The sequence below is a fragment of the Delphinus delphis genome, chromosome 11 (genome assembly GCF_949987515.2).
Source record: "Delphinus delphis chromosome 11, mDelDel1.2, whole genome shotgun sequence".
NCBI classification, from domain to species: domain Eukaryota; kingdom Metazoa; phylum Chordata; class Mammalia; order Artiodactyla; family Delphinidae; genus Delphinus; species Delphinus delphis.
The window spans coordinates 1,425,191-1,447,554 of NC_082693.1; the positions used below are offsets into that span (position 1 = coordinate 1,425,191).

General features: G+C 46.3%; 1 protein-coding gene across 1 annotated transcript in view; it reads right to left on the reverse strand.

The window, feature by feature from the left end:
* Positions 1-22,364, reverse strand: part of CECR2 (CECR2 histone acetyl-lysine reader) — a 156,007-nt gene that overhangs the window by 65,455 nt on the left and 68,188 nt on the right. The window contains 1 exon segment of the mRNA XM_060026017.1: positions 4-98. Within this exon segment, the coding sequence (XP_059882000.1) occupies positions 4-98 (95 nt within the window).

Genomic DNA, 22,364 nt, shown 5'->3' on the forward strand with positions numbered 1-22,364 from the left:
CACGTGATATCCCTTCGCTGATAGCAGCCCTGAAGTAGGCAGGCGATCAGGTCACTGATAAACTCCACGTCATCTCTGTGAAGAGCTGCTTCTAACTCCTGAGGAGGAGAAGGGAGAGGGATTGAGAGCTCAGACACGGATGCAGATTTCCTAACAGCCAGCAGCTCATCCCTTCCAGGTCGCCACCACACCACCACTGCCGTCACCGTCACGGGCCAACTGCCCTCCTTTTTGGTTTTCCAAGAGTTTACTCCCCCACTGCTCCTTACCAAGCTCCATTCCTTTCACCTGCACACACAGACACCTCTTTTTACAAGTCAATGCAGCACAGTCATAAAAGAGCTTAACTTATATTAATATACTGTTTTGCTTTCTATTACTTTGCAAGAGTGTAAAGGAGCCAATACGTAATTACTCAGAAAGTATTCATTTACTGAAGAGTTTCAGCAGGCAAGCCAACCGCAACAGCTTTCCAGAGCCACGCTACCTTGAGAAGCGGCACTAGGAAGTGAGCAATCTGTGGTCCCCACAGGCCCGGGGAGGGGCTGCCAGCGCCAAGGCCGAGCTGACATCACCTGAAGGGAAGTGAGGCGATGCCGTGCTAAGGGGCTAATCCCAGGGGAGGTGCACGTGCTGTCCTTGGGGTTTAGGCAGAGATGCCAAAGATTTAGCTTGACTTTGCACATACCCTGAACAAAGGTTCGTTGAAGAGCTACAGGGACAAAAGGTGACAGCGTGGAATTTTGGGAGATTCTATTCCCTTCTCAAGTTCCCACAGTGAACCAGTGTTTCCTGAGATGATGGAACATGCCCCAATCACCAGCTCCCGGGATGCAGAGAGGGCCCACGTCTGGTCCACCAGGATGCCGTCCACCCACCATGCAAGTCACTTCCCAAGGGTCCACTACGCTTGTGGTGTGGTCGGCTCATAACCAAAACTGCGAGGGTCTTATGAGTGGTTTGGAAAGCATGAGGTGTGCCAAATATGCAGCGTCTGTTCTGCCCACACCCAGTACCGGGCAGTGTACACAGGAGGTGGGGATCCACTTCTGCTGTAAAAATGGCAACGGTCTTTTTAAAGCTATTTTAATTGTTCCGTTTATTATTCTATGTTTAAAAGTTTCTAAGTTTGTAAACACGCACTCCGAAAACTTCACATGACAAAAAACTGCTAAACACACCAACTGATAGAAGCAAACAAAATACAAACTACCCTGAGAAGGAAAGGGCATAGACGTCTTGAAAGCCCAGGTGAGCGAAACTCAGAATTCAAAGACAAGGCCCAGCGTGAAAACCTTGTGCCTGCCCTACATACAAATTTGGTAACGATGAGCATGTCTATTACAATGGCTCTTATTCTTCTATTAGCTTACTAATTCCTTTGGGCAGAGCTCTTTTCCACATTCTACCGACCAAACATAACAAGGATTTGAACTATATTTGGTCAGAATTCATTTATTCAACAAAGATTTCCGGGGCACCCAGCACTTCCCGAGCCCTGGGGAGCTGGAGTCAGCGGGGGGAGTAGACGGGACACAGCACCGCTGGGCATAGAACCGGTGCTGTGGGAGGGACGGGCACTGCTCCAGGGGCCCAACACCCGGGGTGGGGCTGCACACGGGGCAGGTGGGCCCGGCCTGCCGTGGAGAGGGTGGGACCCGCCCGGCTGCTGCGGCAGAGGGTGGAGATGAGGCCACTGCGGCTCGAGCAACAGCCCAGAGGAGACTCTGAGGGACTTAGCTGAACGAGGCAGACAGCAGGAGGGGAGACACGCACATCCAGAGCCCAACAGGAGCACAGGAGGGACAGAGCAAGGGAAGATTCAGGCTCCTACCGAAGCCCAGTCACACTGGGCAAGACCCCAAAGGAAACCGCAGTAAGAGAAGAGGCTGGACCCTTGAAGCACAAAGTCCCAGGCCACCTCGTTCAATAGATTAGCCAGAATTACTGACACTAGAACCGGAAGGAAAACATCCACAAACCAATGATGGGAATGTGTCATGAACCAAGAATTATGAAATACAACCTGTGAATCTGAGGTTTAAAAAAGGAAAGAAAAAACTGTTGCACTGTACTTTCTGCTGGCCTCAGAACCCAGGCTTCGTTGGTGATTCAACCACTGTTTTCTTTTTTAATATTTATTTGTTTATTTGGTTGTGCCGGGTCTTAATTGCAGCATGCATGTGGGATCTAGTTCCCTAACCAGGGATCGAACTGAGGCCCCCTGCATTGGGCGTGCAGAGTCCCTTCCACTGCGCCACCAGGGAAGTCCCCAACCATTGTTTTCTTAACATTATCAGCAGAAAGTGAAGACTAACACCCCTATCTACATTTGAAAAAATTATTAAATGATCTGTTCTGTCCAACTCTGGCAGAGAGTCTAAATGGCACTGGTGAAAACCTATCCCCAGTGAACCTGGGCTTGCCTTTCTGGCACAACCATAATCTAGGTAGCCACTGGGAAGGCGGTTACATACGAGGCTGTGCATCGGGGATGCTGAATCAGCTCTTCCAAGGGCAACTGGACAGGCTTGAAATGTCTCTCAAATGAGTACTGAGAAGGGCTCTGATATCATGAATGCAATCCCACCCCCTGCCTCCCATTTCACCCATGGGATACGGTGACTCACAAACAGTAACTCACAAAATATACAATTGCTTTTCATATGTATTTCTATGATATTATGCTTCATAAATCAGAAGCTACCTAGAAAACAAACCAAAATAGATGCAGGCCCCTGGTAACTTGTGAGGTGCACTTTTCCCTCTAGCTCGGCAGGGCTTGACCCACACAAGTGGTGGGCAGTCCGAGGAAGAAGGCACTGCCTCTGGACAGCCCGCTGTCCTCCCCTGCAGCTGCCACATGGTGACCAGGGCACCGGGCGCAGCCTCGGCACTCACGGCCCTCGGCCTAATGTTACAGAGAGACAGCAGAGGAGAAACAGGAGAGCAATTTCAATCCCGCTGAACAAAAAAAAGTGCCGGCTTATCGGTTAAAATGTTTTCACTTCAATGGATAGAGTTTCAGATTTGCAAGGTGAAAACGTTTTGGAGCTGATTCAGAACAATGTGAATATACTTAACACTCCTGAATTGTGCACTTAAAACGATGCTAAATTTTGTGTCTTTTACCACAATTTATTATAGGAAGAAAAAACTTTATCACATTAAAAGTTCCCCTGTGCAGGGGTTGTGATGATTTAAATGAGGCAATGCTTATAAAAGCCAGACCAGCCTGGCACACAGCAAATGCTCTATAGCATGTGAGCACAGCAATTATCTCATCTTCCTTAAGTGGTGGTGTGTAGAAAAAAGCAGACTGAAGAGATAGAAAGCGGTCTTTTCAAAATTCAGGTTTCTGAACAACAGAAATTCAAACTCTTAATACACGGCCTGTGTGCATGAGCCAATAAAACCATCTCCAGATCCAGTTATTCAAAGCCTTACCACATACGCCTTCAGCCGGGAGCCTGAGGCTTAGGCTAAGGCAACGAGAAATAAACACCCTTCAAGCGCCCCGCCCCCACTTTCCTCCTCCCCTTTTGTATTTCCTTTTCACTGTGGGCACTGAGCTGTGAGGACAGAAATCTGAACTTTGCCAAGATGCTCTGGGGCGGGGGCGGGGGGTGGTGGTGATCAGCAAATCAGCCGAGAAGGGACACGAGAAGGGCTCCTGGGCTCCCGCTCTTCAGAGGGGCCGGAGGGAGAACAGGGCTCGCCCTCTGTGCAGCTGGCGGCACAGCTCATTAGGGACGGGCCTGTTCAGCACCGGCACACGGCCCTGCCCTCGGGACCCAGCGGTGGCTGCTGGGAAAAGAACCCCAGGGTGAGCCAGGGAGGGAAAGGGGGCCCTTAGCCTATGTCGTGGAAACTCTTCGCCACAAACAGGGAGAATGTCCAGAAGAGACAGCCAAGTGCAGCACAGGGAACACAACTAACTCCTTCGACGCACGGCCACCACTTAGCACCTGTTCTCAAATGTCACTGCAGGGACTTTCTACTGTTTGATCTGCTCCTGAGCGCCGTACAAGTCTTCTTTAATCTTTTGCGAAAGAAGGTGGTAAAGAGAGAACAACTTTCTTTCCTTCAACTTCCAAGGAAGGATGAAGATCACAGAGCTGCACCCTCCGGGCACAAAGATCCTGCTGAGTGTACCTAAGGAGGGAAAAAGGGCTAAGGAAAACAGCCATATGTGCTGTATTTGATTTCAGAAGGTTACGAATCTTTCTCACCTGCACAGGAACCAACTGCAAGGCAGTAGGGGTCACAGTCAAAGGCGGGGGCTTCTGCGTGGGCCCCAGAACTGCACTCACACAAAGGAGATGCACAGCAGGCCCTCCGAGGACCATCCCAGCTGCTCTCCATGAGACCGCCTGGGGAGCGGGCTCAGCCTCCAGAAGGCCTCCCTGGCTCTGGCCGCTGATGCTTTCTAACGTGATATAAATTAATTTAATCCCAAAGGCTGCCCGGGCCAATTCAAACCGTGCGGTATACATCAGCCCAAGCGGGTTACCGCTGAGCATCCCCGAAGTGCTACCCCAACGTCCTCCCCGTGGCCGGCAGCTCTGCACCGCGGCTTCGCTGCAGACACACCTTCCTCTCGGCAGCCCACAACATGGCTGTCACTGGCTGTGATGCTGGGGAACAACAGAAAGGAAACCACATAGCTCCCCTCAGATAGGACTGCTACCCTAGAATATTAGATTACTGCAAAATACTAATCAAAGCAATAAATGTGTAAACCTACAAGAAATTGATTTTCTAAAAAGGTATACATTACCAAAACTGGCTCCAGAAATTTTTAAAAAGGCTCAGAACTTTCATGGATCTTCTCCCACAAGAAAGCCCCCACGATACACAAATAATTCCTGAGCACTGAAGAGATGGAAGCTTCGCAACACGTCCACAAAGGTGGTGCTGGATGAGCAGGGCCCTGCGGCCCCTACAAGCCTCAGACCCAGGTCGGCGTATGGACGTCATCGCAGAGACTGTGCCCCTCGGGCCCCACGGCACATGGACGTGGCACAGCTTCCTAGAAAGCCGGGTTTACTCTGATTGTTTTGTTTTCATCGTTGTTGCTTGTTGTTTCGAAAGATTTTTTTAACTGAAACAGGAGACTTCATCAGACAAGTTATGCCAAAGCTACTTCAGACGGTAGAGCTCTAGACCCCTGAGGTTAAGCAACCCTACTCCCTGCTCACCACTGGACTGGCTGGAAATTATTTTATGTGGAGCCAGTGAAATGTGCGTAGAGAAGCAACAGTCAAGGCTGGAGGGTTAATTTGGGCGCGGTTTGCAGGACACAAGGTAAGAGAGACCCAGGGTGAGAAGGTCCCAAGCCCAGCCCAGGGAAGACGCCAAAGGGCCAAAACCAGGAGGACGTCAGTGAAATGGAAAGGATGGGGTGAAACGGGAGCGTTTCAGGAGCAGAGTCAATGAGATTTGCAACTAACTGTAGGTAGAGGGCAAAGGACAGGAAATTTTAGGTAACAAGTTTTAATCCTGCGTCTCCCGTCCCCCAACAAAAGATTATGGGATCGCTAAGTGATAAACAAAAAAGCTGAAAGGAGGCCAGGTGGGAGGGACAGAGACGACAAAGTTTAAACTGGGAAACATGCTGGTTGTTGGTATGTGACCACAGCCTGGTCTCCTGAGAGCAGCACAGAAAACTGCAGGCATGACTTGGGTGTGTGGGGCCCTCCTGACCGGTCCAATCAGCTCACCCCTCCGTGGTCACGTGACAGTGTGTGTGTGTGTGGGGGGGGTGTCCACAAGTGAACGGTGTCCCTGCATCTGAAGACATGCTCCACACCAGGCTCTCTGTCTAGTGCTGAGTGTGCCAACAGGTCTGGAGACGCCCCCTCCGGCAGCCTCACATCTGGGAGGGGCAGGCAAAACGAGCAGTAGTCCCCATTTCCAGCTGCGGCTACAGACAGCAGTGACTAAGAATGAGCACCTCACGAGCACCTGTGCCGAAAGCCCTCGGGCCTCCGCAGAGGAAGGGCTGGAAAGAGCAGAGAGAAAACCAAAGACAGGAACCCCTGGGAGCAACCAGGCTAAAGGATGAATGTGTGACTGAAGGTTTGCAGAAATGCCTGCCATCGAACAACGAGGAAATCTGGATGTCGTTATAACTGAAAAAATAGTTCTGAATTCTCACTGGGAAAAGATAAAGAATGTTCTAACCAATCTGCATGCTATCTAAAGATGTCCCCAGGTAAAGAACTGGGCTGTGTTGACCCAGCCCCAACCCTGGTGGGGCAGGACCTTTCATCAGGCTGGGGAGAAATCACCCCCTCTTCTGATTCTCAGCTCCCTGACCAGTACGTGGGCCTGGGCGTTAGGAAGGTGGTGTGTGTTGAATGGCAGGTACCAATCCAATTTTAAATCAACGAACAAGGTCCTACTGTATAGCACAGGGAACTAAATTCAATATACTATGATAAACCATAATGGAAAAGAATATGGAAAAGAATGTGTATATATACATATAAGTGAGTCACTTTGCTGTACAGCAGTAATTAACACAACACTGTAGTTCAACTATACTTCAATTAAAAATAAATTTAAATAAATAAACAAAACACCATCGCGAGACCCTGGGCCCACTGACATTGTTACGGTTCTGAATCCACAGAGCTGAGCACCAAATCGATCACCTGAAAGGCCTCACAACAAAGCCAGCTACATACAGTCCCAGCAGGACCTCTAGGAAAGGAACACCTGAGAAGCTGTGCAGCAAGCAGGTACCACTCCTGTTGGGCTGAGGCAGACTCCTCAGCAAAATTCTCTCACAACAGAGTTATACAGAACGTCAATACTGACCGAGTTTCTTCTATTACAGGACACTCACTCAACTGTTTTATTTTGGGGTAAGAAATTAAGGAAGAGACAATAGCTTGAGACAACCTCAGTCAATGCCAGTTCTGGATGCCTCCAAAGGCCACTGACTGAATCATTTTACAAGGAGGCAAAAAAAAAAAAAACCTCCACAACGATTCAATAATGGTTCCGCAGGTGTGATAACAATTACAAGTGTTGAAAGTCACCTTAAATAGAAACATACAAAGTGCTTACGTTCTAATGACCATGACTATATACCCACAGAGCAACTAAAAACCAAACTATCTTACTATTGAGTGAATAGGGACTTGGGACAAATTTTTCAGAAATCAGCATTAAAAGCAGATTCAAAAAGATAGAAGTGAGGTTGAAGTATTCTAGAAAGCTGTTCTTGAGATCTCCAAAAGTGGTTCTAGTGATGATGAAGAAATTATTTCTGGAAATAAGGATGGGGAGAAAAAGCAATTACTTCTAAACTTAAAATTCAAATGTTTATGTAAAATCCCCAAAGTCAAATCTCCGAACAGAAATTTGACTATTTCATCTCTATTATTAAAGTTTAAATACACTATGATAAATCAACAGTCCCAAAGTTTTATTGAATCATCTCATTGGGAAGATGGGGTATCGCCTAAATTTAAGCATGTGTGGGAAGTTTTCATGTTAATACCACTATAAAAGGAACTGAGTCAGAATTCATAACTCCCACTCTTTCCACTTTACCAAAAAGGAAGAGACCATTAAAGTTTGGAAAGAAGAGGGACTTGCCTGGTGGTGCAGTGGTTAAGAATTCACCTGCCAATACAGGGGACATGGATTCGAGCCCTGGTCCAGGAAGTTCCCAGATGCCGCAGAACAGCTAAGCCCATGCGCCACAACTACTGAGCCCACGCACCGCAACTACTGCAGCCCGTGCACTCTAGGGCCCGTGAGCCACAACCACTGAGTCTACATGCTTCAACTAACTGAAGCCTGTGTGCCTAGAGCCCACGCTCCGCAACAAGAGAAGCCACCTCAATGAGAAGCCCGCGCACCACAACGAACAGTAGCCCCTGCCCTCTGCAACTAGAGAAAGCCCGCGCGCAGCAACAAAGACCCAATGCAGCCAAAACTAAATTTTTAAAAATTAAAAAAAAAAAGTCACAGCTACAATTAAAAAAAAAAAAAGTTGTTTGGAAACGGGAAAAGGTATGGAGAATAATACCGGACAATGACCTCATTTTTTCTAAAACGTAGCCTAACTGATTTCACACATCCCTTATTCAGCTTTCAAACAGATCAGAATCACTGCCCACCCCCCACCCTACTTCCATCCCACCACAGCCAGTTACTAACAAACATCGTCAGGTTCACTGGGCCTCACTCGAGATGCAGCTTTTTTGTCTCCAGGTCTCTCCTTTGTCTTTCCTCCCGTGTCCCCTCAGCCTCCATATAAAAACTGGACTTTTTTTGATCGAAGTGATTAGTAAAACAAATAAGCCAATATTTTCCAGTCAAGTTTTACCAATGTCTGTAGTAGGAAATGTAAACTTCACAGCAGGAAGGAGTTAAAAGGTTTTAACAAGAAAAAAAATTAGGACTTCCCTGATGGTGCAGTGGTTAAGAATCCACCCGCCAATGCAGGGGACACGGGTTTGAGCCCTGATCCAGGGAGATTCCACATGCCATGGTGCAACTAAGCCCGTGCACCACAACTAGAGCCCCCGAGCTACAAGTACTGAAGCCCGCAGGCCTAGAGCCCATGCTCCATAACAAGAGAAGCCACCACAGTGAGAAGCCCGCGCACTGCAACGAAGAGTAGTCCCCACTTGCCGCGACTACTGAAAAGCCCACGCATAGCAACGAAGACCCAACACAGCCAAAAATAAATAAATTTATTTATTTATTTATTTTTAAAAAAGAATTAGGTAGGAGACTTCGGGTTTGATTAAAGATTTTAATGCAAACAACTTGGAGGATGGAGAAGTAATACAGGTATGCAAGGTAAAAAAGAAGACTACGGGCATGAAAAGGACAAAACCAAGGCACACTAACCCATATGCTTGGCGATTACTGCTGCTCTCTGGTGACCTGTGTGTGCAAGTGCCTGGGAGCACCAGGGCAGGCCAGGACACCAAACACAATAGAAAACAAACAAATGTTGGAGAGCACTGCTTCATACATCCAATGAGACTTTTATTCCTCAAAAGCGTAATGAGCATTAGACAAACGGTGACAGCTGACAAAATTAACTGACATGGGGCTGTGGTGAAGAGGCACCCAGAGCAGGCTCTCCTCTTAAGGAACACAGAGCAGATCTGCCGGCCAGGTCGCTTCTCCCACAGTGTACCAATCGGGAGTAAAAATAAAGGATGTGGACACCTTTAAAACTCCCTTACTAGTCAAGAAATTTCATCAGCTGTCCTTAAGCCTGGTTTTGGCCCCTTGGTGTCCTTAAGATTAATTACCGATAGAGCAGGAACCAAGATGGCAGAGCAGAAGGACGTGATCGCACTCCCTCTTGTGAGAGCACCAGAATCACAACTAGCTGCTGGACAATCATCAACAGGAAGACACTGGAACTCACCAAAAAAGATACCCCACATCCAAAGACAAAGGAGAAGCCACAATGAGACGGTAGGAGGGGCGCAATCACAGTAAAATCAAATCCCATAACTGCTGGGTGGGTGACTCACAGACCGGAGAACACATGCCACAGAAGTCCACCCACTGCAGTGAAGGTTCTGAGCCCCACTTCAGGCTTCCCAACCTGGGGGTCCGGCAACGGGAGGAGGAAGTCCTAGAGAATCAGACTTTGAAGCATAGCGGGAATTGATTGCAGGACTTCAACAGGACTGGGGGAAACAGAGACTCCACTTCTTGGAGGGCACACACAAAGTAGTGTGCGCATCGGGACCCAGGGGAAGGAGCAGTGACCCTAGGGGAGACTGAAATAGACCTACCTGCTAGTGTTGGAGGGTTTCCTGCAGAGGCGGGGGATGGGGGCTGTGTCTCACCTTGAGGACACGGACGCTGGCAGCAGAAGTTCTGGGAAGTAATCCTTGGCGTGAGCCCTCCGAGAGTCTGTCATTAGCCCCACCAAAGAGCCCGGGTAGGCTCCAGTGTTGGGTTGCCTCAGGCAAAACAACCAACAGGGAGGGAACCCAGTCCCACCCATCAGCAGACAAGCGGATTAGAGTTTTACTGAGCTCTGCCCACCAGAGCAACAGTCAGCTCTACCCACCACCAGTCCCTCCCATCAAGCCTCTTAGACAGCCTCATCCACCAGAGGGCAGACAGCAGAAGCAAGAAGAACTACAATCCTGCAGCCTGTGGAACAAAAACCACATTCACAGAAAGACAGACAAAATGAAAGGCAGAGGGGCTATGTACCAGATGAAGGAACGAGAGAAAACCCCACAAAAACAACTAAATGAAGTGGAGATAGGCAACATTCCAGAAAAAGAATTCAGAATAATGATAGTAAAGATGATCCAGGACCTAGGAAAAAGAATGGAGGCAAAGATTGAGAAGATGCAAGAACTGTTTAACAAAGACCTGGAAGAATTAAAGAACAAACAAACAGAGATGAACAATACAATAACTGAAATGAAAACTACACTAGAAGGAATCAATAGCAGAATAACTGAGGCAGAAGAACGGATAAGTGACCTGGAAGACAGAATGGTGGAATTCACTGCTGCAGTGCAGACTAAAGAAAAAAGAATGAAAAGAAATGAAGACAGCCTAAGAGACCTCTGGGACAACATTAAACGCAACAACATTCGCATTATAGGGGTCCCAGAAGGAGAAGAGAGAGAGAAAGGACCGGAGAAAATATTTGAAGAGATTATAGTCAAAAACTTCCCTAACATGGGAAAGGAAATAGCCACCCAAGTCCAGGAAGTGCAGCGAGTCCCATACAGGATAAACCCAAGGAGAAACATGCCGAGACACACAGTAATCAAATTGGCAAAAATTAAAGACAAAGAAAAATTATTGAAAGCAGCAAGGGAAAAACGACAAATAACATACAAGGGAACTCCCATGAGGTTAACAGCCGATTTCTCAGCAGAAACTCTACAAGCCAGAAGGGAGTGGCATGATATACTTAAAGTGATGAAAGGAAGGAACCTACAACCAAGATTACTCTACCCCGCAAGGATCTCATTCAGATTCGATGGAGAAATCAAAAGCTTTAACAGACAAGCAAAAGCTAAGAGAATTCAGCACCACCACACCAGCTTTACAACAAATGCTAAAGGAACTTCTCTAAGTGGGAAACACAAGAGAAGAAAAGGACCTACAAAAACAAACCCATAACAATTAAGAAAACGGTCATAGAAACACATATCGATAATTACCTTAAACGTGAATAGATTAAATGCTCCAAACAAAAGACACAGGCTTGCTGAATGGATACAAAAACAAGACCCATATATATGCTGTCTACAAGAGACCCACTTCAGACCTAGGGACACATACAGACTGAAAGTGAGAGGATGGAAAAAGATATTCCATGCAAATGGAAATCAAAAGAAAGCTAGAGTAGCTATACTCATATCAGATAAAATAGACTTTAAAATAAAGAATGTTACAAGAGACAAGGAAGGACACTATATAATGATCAAGGGATCAATCCATGAAGAAGATATAACAGTTATAAATATATATGCACCCAACATAGGAGCACCTCAATACATAAGGCAACTGCTAACAGCTATAAAAGAGGAAATCGACAGTAACACAATAATAGTGGGGGACTTTAACAACTCACTTACACCAATGGACAGATCATCCAAAATGAAAATAAATAAGGAAACACAAGCTTTAAAAGACACAATAGACCAGATACATTTAATTGATATTTATAAGACATTTCATCCAAAAACAGCAGATTACACTTTTTTCTCAGGTGCGCACAGCACATTCTCCAGGATAGATCACGTCTTGGGTCACAAATCAAGCCCCAGCAAATTTAAGAAAATTGAAATCATATCAAGCATCTTTTCTGACCACAACGCTATCAGATCAGAAATTAATTACAGGGAAAAAAACGTAAAAAACACGAACACATGGAGGCTAAACGTTACTAAATAACCAAGAGATATCCGAAGAAATCAAAGAGGAAATCAAAAAATACCTAGAGACAAATGACAATGAAAACACGACGATCCAAAACCTATGGGATGCAGCAAAAGCAGTTCTAAGAGGGAACTTTATAGCTATACAAGCCTACCTCAAGAAACAAGAAAAATCTCAAGTAAACAATCTAACCTTACACCTAAAGGAACTAGAGAAAGAAGAACAAACAAAACCCAAACTTAGCAGAAGGAAAGAAATCATAAAGTTCAGAGGAGAAATAAATGAAATAGAAACAAAGAAAACAATAGCAAAGATCAATAAAACTAAAAGCTGGTTCTTTGAGAAGATAAACAAAATTGATAAACCATTAGCCAGACTCATCAAGAAACTCATCAACAAACAAGTCCAGGACCAGATGGCTTCACAGGTGAATTCTGTCAAACATTTAGAGAACAGCTAACACCCATCCTTCTCAAACTCTTCCAAAAAATTGCAGAGGAAGGAACACTCCCAAACTCATTCTTTGAGGCCACCATCACCCTGATACCAAAACCAGACAAACATACTACAAAAAAAGAAAATTACAGACTAATATCACTGATGAATATAGATGCAAAAATCCTCAACAAAATACTAGCAAACAGAATCCAACAACACATTAAAAGGATGATACACCACAGTCAAGTGGGATTGACCCCAGGGATGCAAGGATTCTTCAATATACGCAAATCAATCAATGTGATACACCATATTAACAAATTGAAGAATAAAAACCATATGATCATCTCAACAGATGCAGAAAAATCTTTTGACAAAATTCAACACCCATTTATGATAAAAACTCTCCAGAAAATGGGCATAGAGGGAACCTACCTCAACATAATAAAGGCCATATATGACAAACCCACAGCAAACATCATTCTCAATGGTGAAAAACTGAAAGCACTTCCTCTAAGATCAGGAACGAGACACGGATGTCCACTCTCACCACTATCATTCAACATAGATTTGGAAGTCCTAGCCATGGCAATCAGAGAAGAAAATGACATAAAAGGAATACCAATTGGAAAAGAAGTAGTAAAACTGTCACTGTTTGCATATGACATGATACTATACATAGAGAATCCTAAAGATGTCACCAGAAAACTACTAGAGCTAATCAATGAATTTGGTAAAGTTGCAGGATACAAAATTAATGCACAGAAATCTCTTGCATTCCTATACACTAATGATGAAAAATCTGAAACAAAAATTATGGAAACACTCCCATTTACCACTGCAACAAAAAGAATAAAATACCTAGGAATAAACCTACCTAGGGAGACAAAAGACCTCTGTGCAGAAAACTATAAGACACTGATGAAAGAAATTAAAGATGATACCAACAGATGGAGAGATATAGCATGTTCTTGGATTGGAAGAATCAATATTGTGAAAATGACTATCCTACCCAAAGCAATCTACAGATTCAATGCAATCCCTATCAAACTACCAATGGCATTTTTTACGGAACTAAAACAAATCATCTTAAGATTTGTATGGAGACACAAAAGACCCTGAATAGCTAAAGCAGTCTTGAGGGAAAAAAACGGAGCTGGAGGAATGAGACTCCTTGACTTCAGACTATACTACAAAGCTACAGTAATCAAGACAATATGGTACTGGCACAAAAACAGAAACACAGATCAATGGAACAGGATAGAAAGCCCAGAGATAAACCCACACACCCATGGTCAACTAATCTATGACAAAGGAGGCAAATATGTACAATGGAGAAAAGACAGGCTCTTCAGTAAGTGGTGCTGGGAACACTGGACAGCTACATGTAAAAGAATGAAATTGGAACACTCCCTAACACCATACACAAAAATAAGCTCAAAATGGATTCGAGACCTAAATGTAAGACCGGACACTATAAAACTCTTAGAGGGAAACATAGGAAGAACACTCTTTGACATAAATCATAGCAAGATCTTTTTTGATCCACCTCCTACAGTAATGGAAATAAAAATAAAAATAAACAAATGGGACCTAATGAAACTTCAAAGCTTTTGCACAGCAAAGGAAACTACAAACAAGATGAAAAGACAACCCTCAGAATGGGAGAAAATATTTGCAAACGAATCAACGGACAAAGGACTTATCTCCAAAATATATAAACAGCTCATGAAACTCAATATTAAAGAAACAAACAACCCAATGCAAAAATGGGCAGAAGACCTAAATAGACATTTCTCCAAAGAAGACATAGAGATGGCCAAGGAGCACATGAAAAGCTGCTCAACATCACTAATTATTAGAGAAATGCAAATCAAAACTACAATGAGGTATCACCTCACACCAGTTAGAATGGGCATCATCAGAAAATCTACAGACAACAAATGCTGCAGAGGGTGTGGAGAAAAGGGAACCCTCTTGCACTGTTGGTGGGAATGTAAATTGATACAGCCACTATGGAGAACAGTATGGAGGTTCCTTAAAAAAATAAAAATTACCATATGATCCACATTTACCCAGAGAAAACCATAATTCAAAAAGACACATGCACCCCAATGTTCATTGCAGCACTATTTACAATAGCCAGGTCATGGAAGCAACCTAAATGCCCATCGACAGACGAATGGATAAAGAAGATGTGGTACATATATACAATGGAATATTACTCAGCCATAAAAAGGAACGGAATTGAGTCATTTGCTGAGACGTGGATGGATCCAGAGACTGTCATACAGAGTGAGGTCAGAAAAACAAATATCGTATATTAATATATGCATGTATGTGGAACCTAGAAAAATGGTACAGATGAACCAGTTTGCAGGGCAGAAGTTGAGATACAGATGTAGAGAAGAAACGAACGGACACCAAGGGGGGAAAACCGCGGTAGGGTGGGGATGGTGGTGTGCTGAATTGGGCCATTGGGATTGACATGTATACACTGATGTGTATAAAATTGATGACTAATAAGAATCTGCAGTATAAAAAAAAACAAACGAACAAAAAACAATACTAAAAAAAAAAAAGATTAATTACCTGCCTCGAACTGAAATGAATCAGTAGCTCATGTACAGTGAAACTGCACTGAAGTGACTGAACCTCAGGGGTAGTTAAAAACAATCCGGCCAACATCAGTGATGCAAATGCACTCTCATTCTGACCAGTCTACTGCATCCAAGTCACATCTAAGGCCTGGGCTGAAAAGAGCATGTAAATTAGTCCATTCTTTCCTCCACCCAGACACCCTTCCTCCTCCAGGCCTTCCCTTCCCTTCTCATCTCTGCCAGCTTCCCCTCCCCCTCCCCCCACCCCTGTCCTCTGCAGGCCACACCCACCATCCTGCTGAGCCCCTCCAGCCATACATACTCTGTTCCTTTCCTCAGAATCCCAGGAGACAGAGCAAACCCAGCACAAGGAGCCTGAACTCCCGGTCCCTCGGCCTCGGACCTGCTTCCCCTTTGGCCGCCCGTCTCCAAATGGCAGCTTTGTTCCACTGCTCCAGCAGAAAGCCTTTCAGTCACCCTTGACCCTTCGCTCATTTCATAACTAACCCAGCAACCTGCCCTGCTGACTCTCCCTTCCAAGTGGATTCAGAAACCACCCTGTGTCCTCAATGCCTTCTCCTCCGTCCACTGTCTCAGCATCGACTTCCTCAGGCCCTCCCAACTGGACCCCTGTCCGTGCACATCAACGGGCTCAAGTCCCGTTGACACTCAGCCCTCTGACCCCAGCCCACAACAACCAGCCTCCTGCCCTCTTCTCGGGGACCCGCAGCGCTCCTGCCAGGGGCCCCCTTCCTGCATCTGCATGGCTTCCCCATCATTCCCCAATCCACCTACTGTACTTTATTTTTCTAATTAACTGATCACCTATTTATTATATGTTTGTTTATTTTCTTTCTTCCACTATTATGCAAATCCCTTGAGAAGCTTCCTGGGTTTTGCTTGTGGCTGTTTCCCTGAAATGCCCAGTGAGTATTTAGTAAATGTTTTTTGAAAGTTAGCCAGCATCCATAAGCCAAGATCTTAAACTTAACACAGTAAGACTGTATCACACACAGTAAGCCCTAAATTCTAGCTATTATAAGGGATAATAATTTAAAATATGAATACTGAACAGCATATTATGAACATAAAGCATCTGAAACATTTTATGACCACTCGGCAGTTTGGTCTGAAGTCACTTAACAATTACCTTCATCTGTGAAAACTTTTCTCTCCAAAAATTTAATCTGGAAGGATTCACTAATACAGCAGGCACAGGGGTTGGTCTGAGGTTAAATTAAGCTCACAGGCTGTACAGGAGCCCTTCTGGGGTCAGCCTCCCAGCCCCCACGGCTGCGGCACTTCTCCCCGCACTTCCGAGCCCATCTCCCACTTCCAACACAGACCATCTCCTCCCCTGCCCTGTGAGAGGTGCTCAAACTCAATTATTGTCACATTGCTTGTTCAGAAGCCTCCCAAAACTCCCGCAACTCACCAAACCGAGACACGCTCCAACCCCTGAGTATGCCATTCAAAGACCTCAAATGACCCTTTCAATATTCTCTCCATTAAAGAGACATCTTGTGGAGAACCAACCAGCTGTATTTTTCAAAAATAACAGGTATTTCCCAATCTTTACTCCTGTTTGTTTCTTCTGTTAGAATACAGGTCCCGCCTTCACGCCCACCCATCCCATCGCAGGGGCCCAAGGCCTCAGGGGGAAGGTGGATTTCCTGTGGTGCTCAAAGGTGGCCTTCGAGCTCAGCCCCAAGGACTTCTGCTAATTGCTTTCACCTGGACGATGACAGTCACGAGAGCCCTAAGCCCACAGTGCAAGTGTGGAGGGGGTGGACAACAGGGGCTGTGCTGTGTTTCTTTTTCTGCCTGTGGCGCCATCAACTATGAATGCTTGAAAAGGAAAAGGGGCTTGAAAAGTAACATCTCAACTGACTATTTAAAAGAGGATCAAGGAAATACCTGTTTTGCTGGACAACTTACTGACATTGGTGGGAGTCAATAACTCATGTCAGTAAATTGTCCAACAAAACTAGTTGCACTGAAGGAAAAGAATAAACCCTGAACCACCGGAGGAGGAGAGACACGTTCCTCCTGTAGGATTAACTAAGACTTCTGCATAAACGCAAACTTCTGCTTCTGCTGACAAATACCAAGGGCCACCAGCATGGCAGCTCAGTTACATGCCAGCGGGAAGACCGTGTTTCCTTGATGTTGGGAATGAGGGGAGCACCCACAACCAGAAGGAGGGCAGCTTTCCCCAAACAGCTCTCCAGGACACCACAAAGGGCCAAGGAAAATGAAACCAAACCTGTCAACCACTGCCTGCTGGTTTGAGTGGAGATGGAAGGCTGCTAACACCGGAAGAGACCCAGAGGGGTGATGTCCTAGGCAGGAAAAGACAGTATTTGGTGCAAACGTGAGAGAATTTTCTCCTCCAAAAAGAAACATGTGATATGAAATACAGAATATAGCTCAACTATCAGGACACAGACTGAGACCCTCAGAGCAGCCGACAAATGACAGAGACAGAGACACTCTGTCACATCCAAGACTGTCTCTCTCCAGACATGTCAACTGCAAGCTTCACACTTCAATGAGAGGGGCAAGAAAACTGAGCCCCTAAATCAGGACCCCTCTCAAGGTCCAAAATGAGACTCCAAGTTACAAGTGTAAACAGACAGATGTCATACGTGATGGGATACCGAGGACACCATATCGCCTTCTTGGCTGGAGGAAGAGGGTCAGTCCCTGTAGTAAACAAGTGCTGACCTAAGTAACTTTGGAAATGAGTAGAATCAGCGAGATTACAAGAAGCACTGTCCAGAAGCACTGTACTCTAGTTGGTAAAGCTGTTTCCCATGGGGATATGTGTCATAACAAGCCTGACACTGCTGGACCCGGCACTGGAACTGGACAGTCACCTGGTGGATGGCAGATGTGGGAGCCGGCTTCTCTCTCTGCTGCAGCTGCACGGGGAGCTCACAGAGAAGCGAGGACGGGCCACGAAGCAAGTGGCCTGGGAGACCTCAGTATGAACTCATGATTAGCCTTACATAGCGACAGTTAATACACAAATATTTATACACCTTAGTACACACACATACGTCTCCTTGCGCTATCAGCTGAGAGAGCCCAGAAGCAAAAATAACCCAAGAGCAAAGTGCACACCTAGCACCCAAATCTCAGTTTTCAATACCGTTCTCCAATAAAAGAAACCTGAGCTCCTTGGAGAAATGGCAGATTCTAGGATAGGGGCTGGAAATGTAGTAAATGGAGGACCTTTTAGTGTCTGAAAGTAAGGAAGCACTCAAAAACAAAACAAAACAAAGCCACCCCATAGGGCTTCCCTGGTGGCGCAGTGGTTAAGAACCCACCTGCCAATGCAGGGGACATGGGTTCAAGCCCTGGTCCGGGAAGATCCCACATGCCGCAGAGTAACTAAGCCCGTGTGCCACAACTACTGAGCCCGTGCTCTAGAGCCAGCAAGCCACAACTACTGAAGCCCACGCACCTAGAGCCTGTGCTCCGCAACAAGAGAAGCCACCGCAATGAGAAGCCCGCACACTGCAACCAAGAGTAGCCCCGCTCACTGCAACTAGAGAAAGTCCATGTACAGCAACGAAGACCCAACACAGCCAAAAATAAATAAATTTTTTTAAAAAGCCACCCCATAGCCAAATGATACAGTTCCCAATGGCCAAAGCTGGAACAACTTGAGTAACAAAATAAACTATTGGATTATAAAAGCATAAAAATGCATAAAAGAATAAAACAATAAATATTTATAAATATAAATAAATAAAAAGAATAGATGAGTCCAATAAAAAACTGTGCTGTGAGGGCATCATCTGTGGCTCAGGGAGGATCACTCTTCAGTGCAGAGAGGTCTGGACTGAACAGAGCTCAGCAGAGGAGGGAGGGGTGGGGCCGCAGCCCCCGGGAGGCACCGCTAAGGAGCAGCCGGCAAGGGCACTCAGACCACAGGCCTTCAATGCGCCTGTGCTACATGGAGGCCATAAAGGGGTCCTAGTGGTGGAGGCTTTTTTGTTTGGGGGAAATTTGTCTCCCGTTTGTTTAGGCTACTTGTGCCTGAGAAACACCTGCAGGGCACACACACTTAGTGGCCCTTTGTACAGACACCTTGGGAAGGCACGGGCTCTGCTCAAGGAGCTGAGAGGCTGCGACGTTCCTTGCCGAGGAGGTGCCTAAAGCTGCATGTTTGGAAAACCCATATGAAAAGCCAGGTCTCCCGCACTGAACTTTCAGAACGGGGGGGGGGGGGGGGGGGGGGGGGAGGGGGCTTCCCTGCTGGCGCAGTGGTTGGGAGTCCGCCTGCCGATGCGGGGGACGCGGGTTCGTGCCCCGGTCCGGGAGGATCCCGCATGCCGCAGAGCGGCTGGGCCCGTGAGCCATGGCCACTGAGCCTGCGCGTCCGGAGCCTGTGCTCCGCAGCGGGAGAGGCCACAGCGGTGAGAGGCCCGCGTACCGCAAAAACACAAAAACAAAACAAAAACAAAAAGGGTGCAGGGTGCACAATGGTGTCAGTCATGAAGAAGTTTAAGAATTTGAAGAGCTGCAACCAAGAGGCAGCGCCACTGTGTATCTGCCGTCGCATCCGGTTCTGTGCAGGCCCTGCAGGTAAGAGAAGGAAGAGCTGGATTTAACCAGGACTGGCTGGAGGTGTCAGAGGAAGGGCAGCAGTGGTGGTGGCCAGCCCTGGCATTCCTCCCAGAGAACCCCTGCCTCCTCATCCTTCAGCCCCATGCCATCTCCCCTCCTCCAAGGCGAGCATCTGTGGCTTGCTTCTGACCCCACAAGACAGCAAGGGTCACGGGATGACGCCAAGGTGATGCTCAGTGCCGGTGCATCCCAAGATGTCTTGGAGGAAGCAAGCGGCCGCGTGGAGGGCTCCCGTGGCAAAGAATTGAGGGGTGGCTTCCCATCCACACGGCAGGCGATCGTGGCAGCAGATCCCCCCACTTCTGGAGTTGAGCCTTCCGAGGCCACCGCAGTCCCCACCAGGCCTAGCCGTGGCTCAGCGGTGCGCAGCTCCTGCCCAGGGGAATTGAGGTAAGGAGCACGTGCGGCTTTAAGACGCAAAGTTCACACCCGTTGCACGCTGTTACACATCAGTCTTATGCAAGAGAGGAACTATGACCGACCATGAAAATGAAAGTGGGTCAGGAAGATGTGCATGTAGGGACCGAGAAAGCTGAGGAATTCGTGTGTGCACATCCGGGGAAGGAAGGCTGCCGGAGCTCAGGCACCGGGAGTAAAAGCTGGCGATGCTCAGAGTGCTGGGCTTCACGTTAAAGTCATGCAGGGTTTGCAGCTGTTGGTAAACGACAGGTCTAGGCTTTTTCTCACTGCGTCGCACTTAGAAGATACTAACACAAACTTGTACAGCCTTCTCAGGAACTAACAGACCTGTCTTTCCCTGCTCAGCTGCGGGATCAATTTCTCAGTTCAACTGTTCGTCATGACACCCCACACGCTAAGCCCTGGCCTGCAGTACGGACATGTCGCTAAGCGGCTTATCACAAATCATTCTGGTCCAGTCATCTTGCTACTCAAACCACATCACCAGAAAACTTAGTGGCTTAAAATAACAACAAACGTGTTTTCTCTCACGACTCTGAATCAGGAACTTGGGAGCTGTCCGGCCTCGGGGCTTTCGTGAGCTGTCACCAGATGCTGGCTAGGGGTTCCATCATCTAAGGACAGGGGGTCATGTACACAGTGAGCACACAGATGCTGGTGTCAGCCAGTCGGTCCCTCCTACAGGGGTCTCTACAGGGCTGCCGGAGCGTCCTTGCACTGCGTGACACGCGACCCAAGAGACCAAGGCTGAGGCTGTTCTGTCCCAGCCTCAGAAGGCACACACCATCCCTCCCGCTGGGTTCCACAGGCCGCGTGGGTCAGCCTGACTCGGAGTGGGAGGGGACAAGGACCACTGAGACATCTGGGAGGCTGGCTATTTCATACTCTTCTAAGTTGCAGTTACTGACGGCCACTAATACTAAGCTTGTCTCTGAAATCCAGCAACAACATCCAAATTTCTATCTCCCTGGTCAAATAACAGCTTCGCTCTATTCAGATGGCTTTCTTAAAAAAAAAAAAAAAAAAAAAGACTGGGGGGAGGGGGGTGATTTTTAAATGTCACTTATAATTGACAGTTTCGACAGTCCTCTCCCAGTAATTGATAGAGGTAGCCTCCTCCCAGCAAATAACTAAAAAAAACTACACAGGATTGCTTGTTGACCAGATGGGTCAGCATTCTTATTCCTCAAACTAAAAAGAAACTATGAATATTGCTGAAATTCTTACTTACCTAGCAGTAAGAAGATAGAACAAAAGCTGACCTTTCCTTACAGTATAAATTTAAGTATAAAACTTTCTATTTTTTCAATTAAGAAGCACTTCACCGCACACCACAACAAAAGATCCCGCATGCTGCAACGAAGATCCTGTGTGCCACAACTAAGACCCGATGCAGACAAATAAATAAACAAACAAACACGAAGCCCTTCACATATTGGTGCAAAATATTAAAAGAAAAGTATAGTGTTTCACAACTGACGGCAGCATTAGCTAACTCACACGAAGCTCCCGCTACGTGGCAGGCACCGCGCTGCACTCTCTCCATCCATTATCTCAGCTGACCCATTTGACAAATAAGGTGAAAGAAAAAGGAAGAGCCCTCCTGAGGCAACCTAACGGGTTGACGTCCGGCACAAACACCAGACCGGAATTAGCCTGAGTTAGAGAACTCCGGGTAGGACTCTTGGAGGAGGAGCTCAGCTTGTACAATTCTGAGGTGCAGAAAATTTCATCAAAGACCAAAAATGTTATCGAAATTTAGATTCATATCAAGAAAATGCCTCTAAAATCCAACTATCATTCTTATGTCAGTCAGCTCCATATCCTTTACACAGAAAGGAGAATGTAGGGTTGATGCATCCATTTTGCACACAATAATAAACTACTCTAAATGACAATGCTGGAAAGATAGCACTGGCCAAATTTTACGGAACAAACAGTCTCATAAATGGTACAAACTCTTTTAAAGGTAAGTTGGTAAAATTTATTAAATTTTCAAATGCACACCACTTCTGTAAGTATGCTCACACATGTTTTTATAACTGGCATGGAAAGACCTAGATATGAACCAGTAGCATTGTATGGAGGTGGAGGCAAGAAGATTTCTACATTTATTCAGTCAATAGACATCTGTGTGTCTACTCTATTTCATAAACAGGGAATTGACATGATGTATGGAAAGACTTCTCTGCTTTCATAACCCTTACTGCTAGTGGGGAACACAGATAATCACAATTTTAAGTTTTTAAAACATTTACAAGACATGATGAGTCATCTCTTTTCTTCTATCTCACTCCTCCCCAACCTCAACCCCAAGTGATCTCTCATCCTTTCTCGTGGCTTTAAGAAGTCCCTATACTC